The 17,693-nt window shown below is 51.3% G+C and overlaps 1 protein-coding gene and 1 long non-coding RNA gene across 2 annotated transcripts in view; one reads left to right on the top strand and one right to left on the bottom strand.

Annotated features, from left to right (window-relative positions):
• LOC100152327 (immunoglobulin lambda-like polypeptide 5) overlaps window positions 1–17,693 on the bottom strand; it is a 199,812-nt gene that overhangs the window by 167,682 nt on the left and 14,437 nt on the right. The window contains 2 exon segments of the mRNA NM_001243319.1: window positions 1,634–1,639; window positions 1,642–1,772. Of these exon segments, the coding sequence (NP_001230248.1) occupies window positions 1,634–1,639; window positions 1,642–1,772 (137 nt within the window).
• Window positions 1,619–4,684, top strand: LOC146396654 (uncharacterized). The gene is made up of 2 exons (XR_014825972.1): window positions 1,619–4,121; window positions 4,167–4,684. It is a non-coding gene; the product is annotated as an uncharacterized LOC146396654 (long non-coding RNA).

Raw genomic sequence — 17,693 nt, 5'->3', positions numbered from 1 at the left:
ACAAATGTTGAGTGGCTCATTAGTTTCACATGTACATCTATGGAGATGATCATATATATTTTTTCCGCTTCAAGTGAGATTGGATGTACAGATTATCAAATGGTACATCACCCTAGAATTTCTGGATGGATCACTGTTGCTGTATTGCCAGCTTCAACATGCACATACTTCAAGGCCTATGTGTATGTATATTCATGAAAAATATTGGCTTTTGGGTTTGTTTTTGAGTATGTTGTCTGTTTATAGAGTTGGGGAAAACTTGGCCTCATAGACATACTGGGTCTCACTGCTTCTTTCTCTATTTTCTTTGAAAGTTTGTGTAAAATCGTTACTATTTCATACTTAAAGTTTGATGAAATCCACCAACCAAGAGATCTGTGATTTTGGATTTGTGTCTTTTGAGAAGGTCCGAAACTACAGTGATAAACTGCTTAAATATCTGTGACAGCAAACAGGCATTAAACTGTACTGATTGCAGAGTTCCTCGCAAGGCTCAGTGGTAATGAACCAAAGTAGTGTCCACGAAGACTGGGGTTCAATCCTTGGCCTGTCCCAGTGGGTTAAGGACCCAGCGCTGCCATGAGCTGTGCTGTAGGTCCCAGACTGGGCTGGGATCCTGCATTGCTGTGGCTGTGGCTGTGGCTGTGGCTGGAGGCAGGAAGCTATAGCTTCAATTCGACCCGTAGCCTGGGAACCTCCATATGCCGAGGATGTGGCCCTCAGCAGCAAAAAGAAAAAAAATTATAAAATATTTTTTAAAAAGGCGGTCCAAATCCAACTTCAAGTATTGTGAAACCTTGTCTAGAATGTGGCCTTGATAGATAAGATGCAGTTTGTTACTTTCCAGAGTCCCTTGGTGTTTACCTGGGAGCAGGTGGCTCTGGGGAGACAAAGGCTCTGATTGTCCCCAGAAGACCTATCCATTGACCTGCACCCACTGGGCACATCTCCCCTGAGTTCGGTGTCTCCCAGCATGCATTGCACACACGGCGTGTTGTGTCCTTGGTAGGAAGCCATGACTGCCACACAATTTCTCCCCCCTTGCCACAGAGTCACAGCCTCCAGAGTGCCCGTTCAGGGAGACTTTGGGTTTCAGAGCCAGGTGGGTGACCTCGACTAAATGACCTCTTCTTGAGACACACTGGATTATATGATATAAGCACATGCATGTATTTCATATCGAATATTTATATATAAATATGTAATTACATATGTATGAGTATAACCCTAACATCTCTATGCAAGTATTTCCTTTTCCCTCACATTTGGAATGACCTCTACATGATAGTTTTCTAACATCATTTTCGATAGAGAGGAAAGGAAATAACCTCAAATGTCACCCTTCTCTTCTCCTCCCAGTCATAGCCTGTGCTGGAGGCCTCAGGGATCATCCCAGAGGGGACACAGCCCCAGCCCTGCCCTCGGGTCCTGGCCCCAGGTGAGTCAGCACAGGGGTGGTGTCAGGGTTTCCAGAGCCAATTCTAAGAATAAAATGTCCTCCAGTAGCTCATGTATGTCCCCACCCTCCCTCTGCCTCTCCTGCCTCTAAGGGCTGAGCCCTCTGAGCACAGGTGGAGGTTTGGGTCCCACTTCCCCACGGGTTTACATCACTGTGTCTAAGTGTAGGTACCACTTCCCTTATACAGAGCACAGAAGTAGTCGGCCTCGTCCTCAGCCTGGGCCCCCGTGATGGTGAGGGTGGCTTTGTTCCCAGAGATGGCTCCAGAGAAGCGACTGGGGACCCCAGTCGGGCGGCTGTTTGTGCTGTAGATCAGCTGTCGGGGAGGCTGGCCTGGTGTCTGCTGGTACCAGCTTGGGTAGTTACTACTAGTGACTGACCCAGAGCTAAAGGCACAGCTGAGTGTGACGGTCCCTCCAAGAGACACTGACATCGCCGGCTCCTGGATCACAGTCTGAGAATCCACCCCTAAAATGACAGGAGAGAGACAGGGATTGTTATGGAGACAAGGTCCTGAGAGTGGCCCGCAGGTGCCCCCCAAGGATGCAGAGCCCAGGCCCCTGACCTGAGCCGACAGCGAGGAGCCCGATCAGAAGCACCGTCCAGGCCATGGTGGGGACACTCCTGGGACGCGGCCTCCTCAGCCTCCTGGGCTGGATGGTGGGGCCCTCGGGCCTTTTGATGCCTCCCAGAGCCATGAGGGGGGGCAGGGCCTTCATGCAAATCAGCTTCCTGCCAGTCCCTGCCCAGTGTCACCTGATGTTCCCTGGGGGAGGTCTTGAAGGGGGCAGATGCTGGGACATCCCACAGACCAAGGACAGAACTGGGATGAGACAGTGAGGGATGGGGGTGACATTCTTCCCCCAACATGCTGCCCATGCCCCTGTGACCACAGTCCTCAGGCCCTTTCCTGGAGCCTGAGGGCAAAAGGAGGAGCTGGGCTGTCCGCTTCTCCTGGCCCAGGAATGGAGCTCATGCCACCCTCCCCCATCCCTGGGCTGTTTCCTGCTTCCTCAGTGAAGGGCCTGCTGGTCTTCTCAGTGGGAGCTCAGCCTCCCTCCCCCTCAGCACTGGGTCCCCTGGGACATCCCTGCACCCAAGTCTGCGGCAGATGGGAAAGGGTCTCCCTGGCTCGGTGCTGGCCCCTGTCGCAGGAAATGGCGCAAGTGGCGCCTGGGGGTGACAGGTTGAGCTGCACAGCAAGTCTGGGGTGACAGCCTCCTCCTGTAAGAAGCATCTGTTTTTGGAGTAACTTTAACTTTACCAAAGGATTATTTTCTCGAATGAGAAAAAGAGTTTACGGTCTTTCTATTTTAACATATATGTTACGTATTTTTTAAAGAAAAATCTAGACATTATGACGGCAGAGCCATGAGCATGTGACCCCCGTCCCTGGAAGGAGGGTGAGAAGGTGGCAGAAAGACAGATTGCCCCACCCCTGTACCCCGATGACAGGAGCACCAGGCAGTGCAAATGCCCCCAGACCCACATCCAGTCACCACCCCCACAGGACAGCCGGGTTCAGTGAGTGAGGGGATGAAGGAAGAATCCAGGTCCCGCAGGGGAGCCCAGAGCCTGCCTGTGAGGCTCAAGGGTTGGTGTGGAGACAGTCCCACTCCGGGGTCCCTCATCCTCTGTCCAGGTAGCATGCAGGTCACCATCCTCAAGGACATTCATCTCTGCTGTGTGATTGTCCCCCTGACGTTGCCTGAACAGAACAGCACGGCTGGCCAGTGAGTGACTCAGTGGCAGAGGAGGAGGATGTCAGAGGCACATGTGTTCCTCAGAGCTGAGGGCTTGAGGGTCTCCTGGGGGCCCAGGGGCAGGACAGACACACTTGAGTGAGGACTCAGCTGCCATGGGGGCCAGAGCCAGTGGAGGGTATCCCCAGGCTGCCTGGCCCAGGACCCTCAGCTCTCAAGACAGTCCCCCAGCGCCCCCTGCTGGGCTCAGACCCACCTCACAGCCCCAGCCTCCTGGAAGGGTTTGTGGCATTGCCAGTGGATCTTTCTGATGTCACTGCCCAGGGCAGTAGAATGGGGCCCCTCAGGGCAGTTTGGACTGAAACTTTCCTTTCCCAGGTCCCTCATGACCACTGCCAGCTAAACGGAAGGCTGGGTACCTGATAGTTCAGGATTCCCTGATGTGTGAATTGGCTTCCCCTTTGCTCCTGGGGTCAATACCAGAATGTAACCACCTTGAGCCACGTTTAAAGCTGAAAGGTATCCAGAGGCCCCAGTGCTGTCCCAGCAAGTACTGCTTCTCCCTGGAGAAGTTTCCAGGTTGGTTTGTGTGGTTGTTGTGGTTGAAGGGCTGCCTGTGAGGTTCATGGAGTCCTCACTCTCATGTCTGACTTTGCCTTGAGGATAGGACGCTGTTGCGAGAAAACCTCTCCCATCCTTGATGGCTTTGGTGGTTCTCACTCGCTCCTGAATGTTATGCTGCTGCTGATTCCTTTCTTTGGACTCGTTTTGGCTAGTTTTGCAAGTTTTTCCATACAAAGATGGACACCTAAACAATACGTGGAACTTTCACATTTTTAAACTTTTCACATTTCTTTCTCCAATTCTGGCCTAAACCCCCGTTTTCTCTCTCCTGATCCACCCTGGCCTCAAGCAGTGCATTTCTGAAGATTTCCATGAATTTGATTTGGTTAGGATTTGTTTTTAATTTTTTAGATTAAAAAAAATTTTTTTCATCTTTTTAGGCCCCCTCTCCAGTGGCATATGGCTGGATGTTCCCAGGCTGGGGGTTGAATCAGAGCTGTAGCCGCTGGCCTACACCACAGCCACAGCCACAGCCACAGCCACAGCCACGCCAGATCTGAGACGCATCTGTGACCGACATCACAGCTCACAGCAACGCCAGATCCTTAACCGACTGAGTGAGGCCAGGGATCCAACCTGCTTCCTCATGGATGCAAGTCAGTTTCTTTTCCCCTGAACCCAGATGGGAGCCCTGAAAGTTGGATTTAAAAGACCCAGTTCGCTGTTGTTAATAGATGCAAACTATTGCATTTGGTCTGGATAAGCAATGAGATCTTGCTGTGTGGCACAGGGAACTATATCTAGTCACTTATGATGGAACAGGATGGAGGATAATGTGAAAAAAGGAATGTATATATATATTTGTGTGTGTGTGTGTGTGACCTGGTCACTTTGCTGTACAGTGACAGAACACTGTACACCAACTATGATGGAAAAAATAAAAAGTATTAAAAAGAAACCCAGTTCATGTTATGGAACAGAAGGGCCCAAACAAAGGACCAGAGAGGGAAACGTGGGAAAGGCCATGGGGTGAACGCGGAGAAAGTGCGTGCGTGGCGGGGCCTCCATGAGCCTTGGACATAAGGCCGTTAATGACTCAGCTGGACAGGAGGAGCTGCTCAGAGTTGAAGCTGAAGAGAAAGGGAGACACCCAGCATCCTGGAGGTGTCAGGGTCCAGGGCGGGAGCACGAAGCCTGGACCAAGAGAGGGACATGCAGGGGGTGGCAGAGGCCCCCGGGTCTCCCAGGGCACAGAGGCTGGACCTCGGCTTCCTTGTCATCGTAGCCAGGACCCGCAAGGGCTGGTTTGTACCTGGGCACAGAGGGATTCTGTCTGCCGTGGGAGACCAGTCAGGAGAGGAGACGTGTTCATGGACCCCATAAAGGTGGCCAAGGAGGGGAGTGTGTGACATTGTCTGGAACCCTTAGCTCGAGTGCCAACAGAGGCCAAAGCCGATCTGGTGATAGTCACAGTGGGGACATTTTTATACTTTATTTGACTTATTTTTGTTTGTCCTATGTTAAATGTTTTATTCATATTTTTACATCTTAGTATATTCATATTATTTATCATATACATTGATGGACTACATAATATATTTATTTATTTATTTTTATCATTATTATTATTTTTTTGTCTTTTTGCCATTTCTTGGGTCGCTCTCGCAGCATATGGAGGTTCCCAGGCTAGGGATCGAATTGGAGCTATAGTCGCATCCTAAGCCACAGCCAGAGCAATGCGGGATCCGAGCTGCGTCTACAGCCTACACCACAGCTCACGGCAATGCCGGATCCTTAACCCACTGAGCAAGGGCAAGGATCGAACCCGCAACCTCATGGTTCCTAGTGGGATTCGTTAACCACTGCGCCACGACGGGAACTCCTACATAATATATTTATATTTTTTTCTATTTTATTTTATTTGTTATAATAGATTTGATTTGTTTTTGTTTATATTTATCTGAGACTTCAGAAAAATTGAATGCCTCTTAGCAGGTAGACTCATTCTGACCTGTCGGTGAGTGAAGTAAAATTTATACACATGTCAGTAATTTGAAATACTTAAAAGTTTCAATACTAAGACTCAGACAGGGTATTGTTTGGTCCCCCGTTCCCATCTGCCTGTGTCACAGTGAGAAGTACAGTGAGAAGCCAGTTGAGACAGTCACAGTCAGCCTCATCCTCGGACTGCAGCCCAGAGATGACCAGAAGCCCCACATTGGCCAAGGCATCTTTGTCCCCAGAGAAGCAGCTGGGGACCCCCGAGCCATGGTCCTTACTAGAACCTCAGGAGGTACCAGGGAGGGCTCCCAGGCTTCCGCTGATACCAGGATATGTGGTAGCTGCCAACACTGGAGCCACTGCTCAGGGTGCAGGGGAGCCTGGCTGATGGTCCAGGAGAGGCAGAGAGGGAGGGCGGCTGCGTCAGCACAGCCTGGGAGAGGGACCCTGCAGACACAGACACAAGGGGGACACGGGGCAGGAGCTGCAGCAAAAACGCCAAGACTCTGAGCCCCAGGGGCTGACGCAGGCTGGGCACTGGCCCCTGGGCCCCCAGGCCTGTCCCTACCTGTGCAGTGACAGAGGCGCACGATCAGCAGAGGAGTCCAGGCCATGGTGCTCCCAGCCTCTGGTGCCCACAGAGGGGCTGGGCTGCCCACGTCTTTTTTTCTCATCCAGCCTCTGCCAGGGAAGGGCTACCCATGCCAGTGGGGGTCCAGCCAGGGACCTCCCCGGTCTCCCTGGTCCCTGGAGCTGGGGCTCAGCTCCCAGCCCGGCCTCGGGGGCTGCACGGGACCCTTCCCATTGGGAGCCCCTGGGAGGAAGCACCTGCTGACAGCAGGCAAGTCCCTGCTCAGGGGACTCTGCCAGCCAGAGAGGACCCACCAGGGAGCACAGAGGCCTCATCCCGAGGGCCAGCTCCGGGAGGGAAGGGTCCTCCCTGGGCAGCTGTGCAGGGGCCCAGGAGGCAGGTCCACAGCACCTCCTAGGGGAACTTGTGGAAAATGAAAAAGGAACCAATCTAAGAACTTCTAGAAAAATAGAGATAAAATGCTTAGTTTTCTAACAAGATGCAGCATTGGCTCCATTATAGAAAATATATGAACAGTTTGATTTCTTACAAAAAAAAAAAAAAGAAAATGTTATTATGGAATTCCTCCATAGAAAGATGTGTTATATACATTTTCACTGCAGCATGTAATAATACCTCAAAGAACACATGGTCCCATAGTCTTGCTTGTGGTTTTCTGTTTTTAGAAAACATTGAAAGAGTTTAAAAATATCCTAGTTCTGGAGTCCCCAGTGTGGCTCTGCAGTAACGTATCCGCCTAGTATCCATGAGGACACGGGTTCTATTCCTGGCCTTGCTCCGTGGGTTAAACATCTGGCGATGCCATGAGCTGTGGTGTAGGTCTCCCAGATATGGCTTGGATCCCGTGTGGCAGTGTCTGTGGCGGGCAGCTGCAGCTCCAGTTCGACCCCTAGCCAGGGAACTTCCACTTCGGATAGATGTGGCCCTAAAAAGACCAAAAAATGTGAAACCGATGCAAATAAGAAGTCCTAGTTCTTTGAAAAAGCACTTTAAGGTCTTACAATGAACCTGGTGAATAAAATTCCTTTATGGAATATTACAAGCCACTATCATTGAATATCTATAAAAATACTCTAAACAAAATTTTAACATATTCCAATACTAGATGAATTACTGGCACTGGTACCAAAAGTCATTTATTCTGATATACAGGTTTTAGCTGATATTAAGTAAATGAAAATTATAAATTTAGCACCACAAATAACAAAGCCTCCTAAGAACAGACACAGCCGGTCGTGTGGGTAATGGGCTAATGCTCACATTCCCACCCCTAACTGCACAGGTTACACGGGGGCCCCTGCCCACAGGCTGGGCTCGTCCTCTGGGCAGACTCTCCCAGGAGCCCTGCTCCTCCTTGGGGCTCATTCTGATTCCCCGCCTTCTACCAGCCCCTCCCTGACCCAGGCTAGGCCAAGAGTCCACAGGGGACAGGGCGGGGGGAACCCAGATCTGAGCCACGGGGGTGAGGGAGCCTGGCCAGGAGCTCCCGGGTGGTGACCAGGCCTCAGGGAGGAGGGTCCACCTCAGTGAGGACAGTGTGCCCAGCCCCCTGCACCCTGGGGGCTCCCAGCTGTCTGGCCCAGCACCCACTCTCAGGACTCTGTGGGCACCCCCTGCTGCCCACGGGCCCCCTCCTCCAGCCCCTGCCTTCTGTGGCCCCACAGCTGAAGCAGAGCAACCCCCAATCTGTCCTGCCCCTCTTCAACCTCTGAGGGAGGGCAGAGCCCTTCATGCAAATGACACGACACCCCCACCCCCATTCCCTGGGCTCTCTGACCCCTCAGTGAGCCCTGGGTCAGGTCCCTCTGCCTGAGGGTGGCCTGGGGGTGGGCAGGGGCATGGCCAGGTGGGCCCAGAGAGGGGGAGCTCTCAGATGGGATCCCTGAACAAAGGGCACCAGGCAGTTCCTGTTGGCTGGTCCCAGCTCTCATCCCCCTGAGACCCAGGTGATCAGACCCCGACCGCCCCCTGGTGTCCAGGCCCAGACACGGCATGTGACCTGCTGCCAAGAGCCCCTCAGGGACAGCTCCTGCCCCCTGCTCTGAGCACTGTCCCTTGCTTTAGGGCCAGGCCAGGCACCCGTTCTGTGTCCCCCGTTCCCTCAGGGCCCTCTGTGTGAGTGTGTCCAGGGTGCCCTTAGCTGCTCAGGGGTCAGGATTGAGTTGTGCCTGGGCACAAATTCCTCTGAGCTCAGGATTAAGTCAGAGTAGTGACAACCCCATTCCTTCAGGTCCCCTTCTGTGCAGGACACTGGGTCCCTTCCTCTATGTGGCTCCTCCCGGGAGGCCAGAGCCCGCCTTCCGTGTGGCCCTCAGCTCTGAGGAGAAGGGGCTCTTCTCTGTAGAGACGTGAGGCTGTGGGTGTTCCTGGAAGGTCCTGCTGAGGAATCTCTGTGGTATTTCACTATTTCTCCCTTCTTGGCACAATGCTGTCACACATGCAGATTTTTCTGTTTTCAGCCTCCCCCGTGGCTTATGGAAGTTCCCAGGCTGGGGACTGAATCTGTTCTCCATCTGTGACCTGTGCCACAAGTGGGGCAACACCAGATCCTTAACCTGCTGAGCAAGGCCGGGGATCAAACCCGCGTCCTCATGGATGCTAGTCAGGTTCATCTCTGCTGGGCCACCGCCAGAACTCCTAGATTTTGTAATAACGTGACTCACTCCCAGGAAGCTGTTCTCCAGGCACAGGGCCCAGTCTGCAGGCAGCCAGGCCTAGGGACCTTCTTCACAACATTTTGCTTAAACGTCTGATCGGCTTTTGCCAGCGTCTGTTCTCAAGGGAGCCTGTCATGTGGCGGTTGTTAGGATCAAGCATCCCAAGCAGAGCATTTGAGGTAAATACTGTTTATACCCAAGAATGATTGCCATTGGGGCTGTTTAAAATGAGACATATTTACATTATTTGCTTGGAAAAAAAAGTCCACTCTACATCATGCTTTTTTTGGATACAAGATAACTTCAATCCCAAACAAACAAACAAACAGGGAGTTCTCTCTGTGGCTCAGTAGTTAACAAACCCGGCTAGGAATCAGAAGGATGTGGGTTCGATCGCTGGCCTCACCCAGTGTGTTAAGGTTCTGTTGTTGCCGTGAGCCGTGGTGTAGGTGGCAGATGCGCCTTGGATCCCGCGTTGCTATGGCCGTGGCTCTGGCCGGCAGCTGCAGCTCTGATTCGACCCCTAGCCTGGGAATTTCCAAATGCCGAGGGTGCAGCACTGAAATAGCCAAAAAAAACCAAAGAAAAGACAAACCTTATCAAAGAATGACCTAAAGATCGAACCTTAAAAATCACTGGTCCCTTGTTCAATGCAGCACTATTTTCAATAGCCATAACATGGAAACAACTCAAATGTCCATCGACAGAGGAGTGGATCAAGAACAAGTGGTACATATACACAATGGACTATTACTCAGCCATTGAAAGGAACGAAATACTGGCATTTTTAGCAACATGCATGGACCTAGAAATGATCACGCTAAGTGAAGTCAGCCGTACAATGAGACACCAACATCAAATGCTTTCACCGTCATGCGGAATCTGAAAAAAGGACAGAATGAACTTCTTTGCAGAACAGATACTGACTCACAGACTTTGAAAAACTTCTGGTTTCCAGTGGAGAAGTATGGGGGTTGGGGGGATGTGCTGGAGTTGTGGGATGGAAAGCCTATAGAATTGGAGTGTGATGATCATTGTACCACTATAAATGTAATAAATTCATTGAGTAATTAAAAAAAACCATGATAAAAAAAAATCACTGGTCCCACGGAGTTCCCTGGTGGTTCAGCAGGTTAAGGATCTGGCATTGTCACTGCTGTGGTGAGGATTCGATCTAGTCATAGTCAAAAAAAAAAAAATAGCCATTTACCAAAATAAATTAGACATTTTTATATGTCTAGACGGTACACCTAGGCTAGATGTCTAGTCATTTTGCAAGAGTAGAAAAACTGTGGAATTATATGCAGCCTGCCCGTAACTGAACTTGGGGGGAGTTGTTTGGGTGGAAGGGAACAATCTGACTGCAGTTATTCCTCTGAGAGTCCATGTGTTAGAATGCCAGTGCATTATGGGAAAAGAAATATTTAAGAAACTAGATGAAACCTATACTTTCCTAGAGAAGAACACTTTGTCAACAGTGATCCTATCAAAGATAAAACGTGAAACAGGAGTTCCCATCGTGGCTCAGTGGAAACGACTCCGATGAGTATCCATGAGGACGCAGGTTGGATCCCTGGCCTTGGTCAGTGGGTTGAGGATCTGGCGTTGCTGTGAGCTGCTGTGGAGGTGGCAGGCTCGGCTTGGATGTGGTGTTGCCGTGGCTGTGGCAGAGGCCAGCAGCTACAGCTGCGATCCGACCCCTAGCCTGGGAACGTGCACATGCCCGGGGCGGGGCTCTAAAAAGACAAAAAAAGGAGTTCCCACTGTGGCACAGTGGAAACGAATCTGACTAGGAAGCGTGAGGTTTTGGCTTCCATCCTGCGTTGCCGTGAACTGTGGTGTAGGTGGTAGACACGGCTTGGGGCTTGTATTGCTGTGGCTGTGGTGTAGGCCAGCAGCTGCAGCTCCGATGCAACCCCTAGCCTGGGAATCTCCATATGCTGTGAGTGTGGCCCTAAAAAGCAAACTAAACTAAACTAAACTAAACTAAAAAGACCAAAAAAAAGTCAAATAGTAATTACTGTAGAAAAAGTAGAGAGTTTTCATGAAACCGCTTCACAGGAAATCACAAGATCAGGTAGTCTGAATGAGAATTCCTTTTGTTTTCTTCTATCTTTGTTTGGTTACACCTCCATATTTGGACTTCCCAGGCCAGGGGTCACATCCCAGCCAGAGGTTGTGACCTAAGCCACAGGGGCAGCCATGCAGGATCCTAAACCCACCGTGCAGGGAGGGGGATTGAACCTGCGTCCCAGCTCTCCCAAGATGCCAGCGATCCCCTTGCCCCACAGCAGGAGCTCCTGAATGAGAATGTCCACGACATTTTCTGAGGTCTCCTGTGTCCACTGGCCCCACAGAGGAGGAACCAGTCATGCAAACGAGTTCCCTCCCCCTGAAGGTCCATTGTTGTTCCTGGGATGGGGGCCCTGGATGGTGATGTTCAGAGGTTGCCTCCTGGGAAAGCCCTGTCTTGAAGTCACCTCTGAGGGGAAATTCAGGACTCTTTGGACTCCTCCAGTCTGTGACCATTTTTCAGTTACCTTGTTGTTCACATCGTTGAGAAAGGGCAGCTCACGGCAATGCTGGAGTGAGGCCGGGAATCAAACCTGTGGCCTCATGGCTGCTAGTCGGGCTACTCAGCAGGGAGCCATGACAGGACTCCCATCTGTGAGGACTTTGGGCAACACTGGTGCAGTGTTTTGAAGAACGTCCCCTGATTTGGGTTGCCCTGATGTTTTCTCCGGCTTGTCCTAAGGGGTTACAGGTTTTCAGGGAGAACAGCACAGAGTGAAGTGGTCTGAGACAGGAAACTAGACCACCTGCTCAGGGAGGTGAAATGTTGAATAAACCTCTGCCTCTCTTACCCCAATGCTGTGTCATCTCAAAAACCCATTCTGGATGTTGGGATCTACTCTGGACCAGACCAGGTCCCTGATCTTGGGGCAAACATTGTCAATAACCTTTCGTGTGATTTTTCCAGATAGGCTTTCCAAAGGTGCGCCTGATCAGGTTGAGAAAATCCCATTGTGTTGGGAGTTTACTGAGACATTTCCTTTTTCTTCTTCTTTATTTTCTATAATCCAAGAGTGTTGAGTGGCTCAATATTTTCAATGTACGTCTATGGTGATGATCACATATATTTTTTCCTTTTCAAGTGAGATTTACGTTGATGGATTATCAAATGCTAAATCACCCTAGAATTTCTAGATGAATGAATTTTGCTCTATTGCTAGCTTCAATGTGCAAATTCTTCAAGCTCTATGTGTGTGTGTGTGTGTGTATATATATATATATTCATGAATAATACTGCCTTTTAGGGTTTTTCTCTTAAGTATTTTGTTTATAGCATTATGGAAAACTTGGCCTCATAAACATACTGGTTTTTACTCTTTCTTTCTCTATTTTCTTTTCTTTCTTTCTATCTTTCTTTCTTTTTTTTTTTTTTTTTTTTTTTTTTTTGTCTTTTTGTTATTTCTTGAGCCGCTCCCACGGCATATGGAGATTCCCAGCCTAGAGGTCTAATCGGAGCCTTAGCCACCAGCCTACACCAGAGCCACAGCAATGCGGGATCCGAGCCGCGTCTGCAACCTACACCACAGCTCACAGCAATGCCGGATCGTTAACCCACTGAGCAAGGGCAGGGACCAAACCTGCAACCTCATGGATCCTAGTCGGATTTGTTAACCACTGCGCCACAACGGGAGTTCCTCTGGCTCTATTTTCTTTGAAAGGTTGTGTCACATCATTACATAAATGTTTGAGGAAATCCACCAACCAAGAGATCAGATTCTGGTTTTGTGTTTTTTGAGAAGGTCTGAAACTACAGTGATAAACTCCTTAAATATCTCTAAGAGCACACATGGGATCAAACTCAACCGATTCTGGAGTTCCTGTCATGGTTCAGTGGTATCGAATCTGACTGGTATCCATGAGGTTGCAGGTTTGATCTCCAGCCTAGCCCAGTAGGTTAAGGATCTGTTGTTGCCATGAACTGCGGTGAAGGTCCCAGACTCAGTTGTGTTCCTGTGTTGCTGTGGCTGTGGCTGTGGTTGTGGCATAGGCTGGATGCTGTAGCTCCGATTCGATCCGTACCCTGGGAACCTCCATAGACCGAGGGTGTGGGCCTAAAAAGCAAAAAAAAAAAAAAAAAAAAATAGAAGCTGTCCAAATCCAAATTCTTGTATTGTGCAAACCTGATCTAGAATGGGCTCATAATAGATAAGATGTAAATGTACTTTCTTCAACCCTCTGTGTTTTACCTGGCTCTGGTGACCCTGGGGGGACCTTAGGCTCCATTTGTCCCCAGAAGTCCTGAGGATTGATCTGCATCCACTGGGCGCATCCCCCCTGAGTTGCGGTCTCCCAGCATGCATTGCACACCGGGCCTGTTGTGCCCTTTGGGGGAGAAGCCGTGGCTGATACACAATGTCTCCTCCTTGCCAAGGAGGCACAGACTCCAGAGGGTCAGTTGAGGGAGACCCTGGGTTTCAGAGCCAAGTGGGTGACCCTGACTGAATGATCTCTTCTTAACACAACCCAATTATATGGACATAAGCACACGCATATGGATGTATATAGAATATCTAAATACAGATATGTAATTACACACGTGAGTGTAATCCTTACCTATCTCTGCAAATACTGCTTTTCCCTCACATTTTGAATGACCTCACCATGATAGATTTCTTGTATCGTTTTCTACAGAGAGGAAAGGAAACAACCCCAAATTTCATATTTCTGCTTCTCCTCACAGTCCTAGCCTGTGCTGGAGGTCTCAGTGAACATCCACCAGGTGACGCAGCCCCAGCCCTGCCCTCGGGTCGTGGCCCCAGGTGAGTCTGCACATGGTGCTACCAGGGTTTCCAGAGCCAATTCTAAATAGTAACACATCTCTAGTAGCTCAAGTACGTCTCTCGAGAGCAGAGATTCTAATCTGGATTCCTCCCACGTTCTAGTCATAATTGGAAATTGAATCTGAGGATCCCCTGTGTCTTTAGATGTTGAATCTGTTCCTGAGGACTCTGAGGTTCTGAGTGTTCCTGGGGGAGTGACTGTGTCCTGGGATGTTAACGTGCCTGGGCTGAACTTCACAGGGCAATTCTCAGGGTGATTTCATAGCAATAGGGGTGGAGGTTACACCTCTGGAACTTGGGTGTCCTTACATTGTTTGGGGGGCATTTGTTGATCCAAGATTCACACACGCCAAACCAAGGTTCTGATCCAGTAGCACGAGTTTGGGAAATTGGGTTTCCAGCAAGCTCCCGCTAGTGCTTCCTTTCTGATGTTAAATTAATACGAATGTATCTGTGCCGTCCAATGTATGGTGAGGGCATATGTGTTTGTGCTGTTTGAATAGGAAGAGTCTTGCTGGTAGTGGAGGGGTCTCTGAGGCTCAGTGCTAGTTGATGAAATTGGGAGCTAAGCTCCCTCCCCAGCATAACAGGCAGAGAGGGGTCCCCTTGGAGAGGTGGCCACACCCCCGAGGAGACTGGAGGAGGCCCTTGGCCATGAACCCCTGGACAGGAGATGGGGCCAGAGCCTCCCTCGCCCTGGTGGTGCTGAGCGTCCCCACCCTCCCTCTGCCTCTCCTGTCTCTAAGCACAGGAGGAGGTTTGGGTCCCACTTCCCCATGGGTTTACATCACTGTGGCATTAGTACAACTTTTATACAGAGCACAGAAGTAGTCGGCCTCGTCCTCAGCCTGGGCCCCCGTGATGGTGAGGGCGGCTTTGTTCCCAGAGATGGCTCCAGAGAAGCGACTGGGGACCCCTGTCGGGCGGCTGTTTGTGTTGTAGATAACAGTTCGAGGAGGCTGGCCTGGTGTCTGCTGGAACCAGCCAGGGTAGTTACTACTAGTGACTGACCCAGAGCTATAGGCACAGGTGAGTGTGACGGTCCCTCCAAGAGACACTGACATCGCCGGCTCCTGGATCACAGTCTGAGAATCCACCCCTAAAATGACAGGAGAGAGACAGGGATTGTTATGGAGACAAGGTCCTGAGAGTGGCCTGCAGGTGCCCCCCAAGGATGCAGATCCCCGGCCCCTGACCTGAGCCGACAGCGAGGAGCCCGATCAGAAGCACCGTCCAGGCCATGGTGGGGACACTCCTGGGACGCGGCCTCCTCAGCCTCCTGGGCTGGATGGTGGGGCCCTCGGGCCTTTTGATGCCTCCCAGAGCCATGAGGGGGGGCAGGGCCTTCATGCAAATCAGCTTCCTGCCAGTCCCTGCCCAGTGTCACCTGATGTCCCCTGGGGGAGGTCTTGAAGAGGGCACATGCAGGGACATCCCACAGACCCAGGACAGAACTAGGATGAGACACTGAGGGATAGGGGGTGACGTCCTTCAACCATGCCTCTATGACCTCAGTCCTCAGTCCCTGCCCTGGAGCCTGAGGGCAGAAGGAGGAGCTGGGCTGTCCCCTTCTCCTGGCCCAGGAATGGAGCTCATGCCACCCCCCACCCCATCCCTGGGCTGTTTCCTGCTTCCTCAGTGAAGGGCCTGCTGGGCTTCTCAGTGGGAGCTCAGCCTCCCTCCCCCTCAGCACTGAGTCCCCTGGGACATTGCTAAGGCTGGGTTTATCCCCTGACTAAGTGCTGAACCCTGTCACTGGAAGATGGTGGGGACTGTGGCTGGGGGGTCGGCAACAGGTCAAGCTGCACATCCAGGCTTGGGTGACAGACAGCATCCTTGTCTAAGAAGCATCTGGTTATGGAGAAACTTTAATTTTACTGTAGGCGTATTTCCTTGCATGAGAAAATGAGTTTACAGTTTTTTAAATTTTAACATATATATTAAAAATATTTATAGAAAAATCTAGACATTATGATGGCAGATCCATGACCATGTGACACTTGCCACTGGAAGGAGGGCGAGAAGGTTGGAGAAAGAAAGGATGCCCCAACGGAGCACCCAGATGACAGGAGCAGCAGGCACTGCAAATGTCCCCAGACCCACATCCGGTCACCTCCCCTGCAGGACACCCGGGTTCAGTGAGTGAGGAGGTGAAGGAGAAATCCAGCTCCTGCGGGGGAGCCCAGAGCCTGCTTGTGAGGCCCAAGGGATGGTGTGGAGACAGACAGTCCCTGCCCAGGGTCCCTCATCCTCTGTCCAGGTAGCCTGCAGGTCACCATCCTCAAGGACATTCACCTCTGCTGTGTGATTGTCCCCCTGACGTTGCCTGAAGAGCAGGGCTGGGCAGTGACTGGGTGACAGCGGAGGAGGATGTCAGAGGCACGTGTGTTCCTCAGAGCTGAGGGCTTGTGGGGCTCCTGGGGGCCCAGGGGCAGGACAGTCACACTTGAGTGAGGACACAGCTGCTCACTAAGCCGGGAGCCAGTGGAGTGTGTCCTCAGACTGCCTGGCTCAGGACCCTGAGCTCTCAGGACAGTCCCCCAGCGCCCCCTGCTGGGCTCAGACCCACCTCACAGCCCCAGCCTCCTGGAAGGGCTTTGTGGCATTGCCAGTGGATCTTTCTGATGTCACCGCCCAGGGCAGTAGAATGGGGCCCCTCCGGGCAGTTTGGACTGAAACTTTCCTTTCCCAGGTCCCTCATGACCTCCTTCAGGTAAATGGAAGGCTGGGTACCTGATAGTTCAGGATTCCCTGATGTGTGAATTGGCGTCCCCTTTGCTCCTGGGGTCGTTACTAGAATGTAACCACCTTGAGCCATGTTTAAAGCTGGAAGGTATCCAGAGTCCCCAGTGCTGTCCCTCCAAGTACTGTTTCTCCCAGGAGAAGCTTCCAGGATGTTTTGTGTGGTTGCCCTGTTTTGTTTTGTGTTTATTACTTAATCAATTTCATTACATTTATAGTTATACAATGATTATCACCACCAAATTTTATAGCATTTCCCTAACAAACACTCAGTGCACCCCCCTCACCCCTCCCAGTGGTTGCCGTGTTTCAAAGGCCTCCTGTGAAGAGTCTTCCCTCTGCATGTCTTCACTCTTCATTTATTTATTTATTTATTTATTTGGTCTTTTTAGGGCTGTACTGGCAGCATATGTAAGTTCCCAAGCTAGGGGTTGAATCAGAGCCTCAGCTGCCGGCCTAAACCACAACCATAGCAATGCCAGATCCCAGTGGAGTCTGCGACCTACACCACAGCTCAGGGCAACGCCGGATCCTAATCCCACTGGGTGAGGCCAGAGGTTGATCCTGCATCCTCATGGTTCCTAGTCAGATTCATTTCCGTTGGAGCAAGATGGGAACTCCGCATCGTCACTCTTATCTCTGAGTTTGCCTTGAGACTATGACACTGTCATGAGAAATCCTCTCCCATCCTTCATGGCTTCAGTGGTTCTCATTCACTCTTTTTTGCGGAAAAGGAGCCTCTGCCCATGTAAATGGGGGTCCAGCCAGCGAGGGCCCTGCCCTCGCTGGGCCCTCGTGCTGGGGCTCAGCTCCCAGCCCAGACTCGGGAATGGAGGAGGGCCTACCCCTCGGGAGCCCCAGGTGAGGAAGCACCTGCTGACACCACGCAAGTCCCTGCTCAGGGGACTCTGGCAGCAGAGAGGTCCCCGCACGGAGTCCCCACCAGGGAGCACAGGCCCCGCCCTGAGGCCCATCTCTTGGGAGGAAAGGGTCCTCCCTGGGGAGGTGTGCAGGGGCCATAGGCCAGTCCCACACCGCCCCCTGCAGGTCACAGGGTGTGACCTTGCGGGAGTCCAGCTCCAGCCTCAGGGTGTTCCTGAGGGGATGGACAGTGTCAGCGGA

Source organism: Sus scrofa, chromosome 14 (assembly GCF_054392235.1).
Source record: "Sus scrofa isolate SSC_HxYL_T2T_F1_AM1 chromosome 14, Sscrofa_HxYL_maternal_Yorkshire_Landrace_v2.0, whole genome shotgun sequence".
Taxonomy (NCBI): Eukaryota; Metazoa; Chordata; class Mammalia; order Artiodactyla; family Suidae; genus Sus; species Sus scrofa.
Note: the sequence above shows the minus strand (reverse complement) of the source record. Positions and strands in the feature narration are given on the sequence as shown.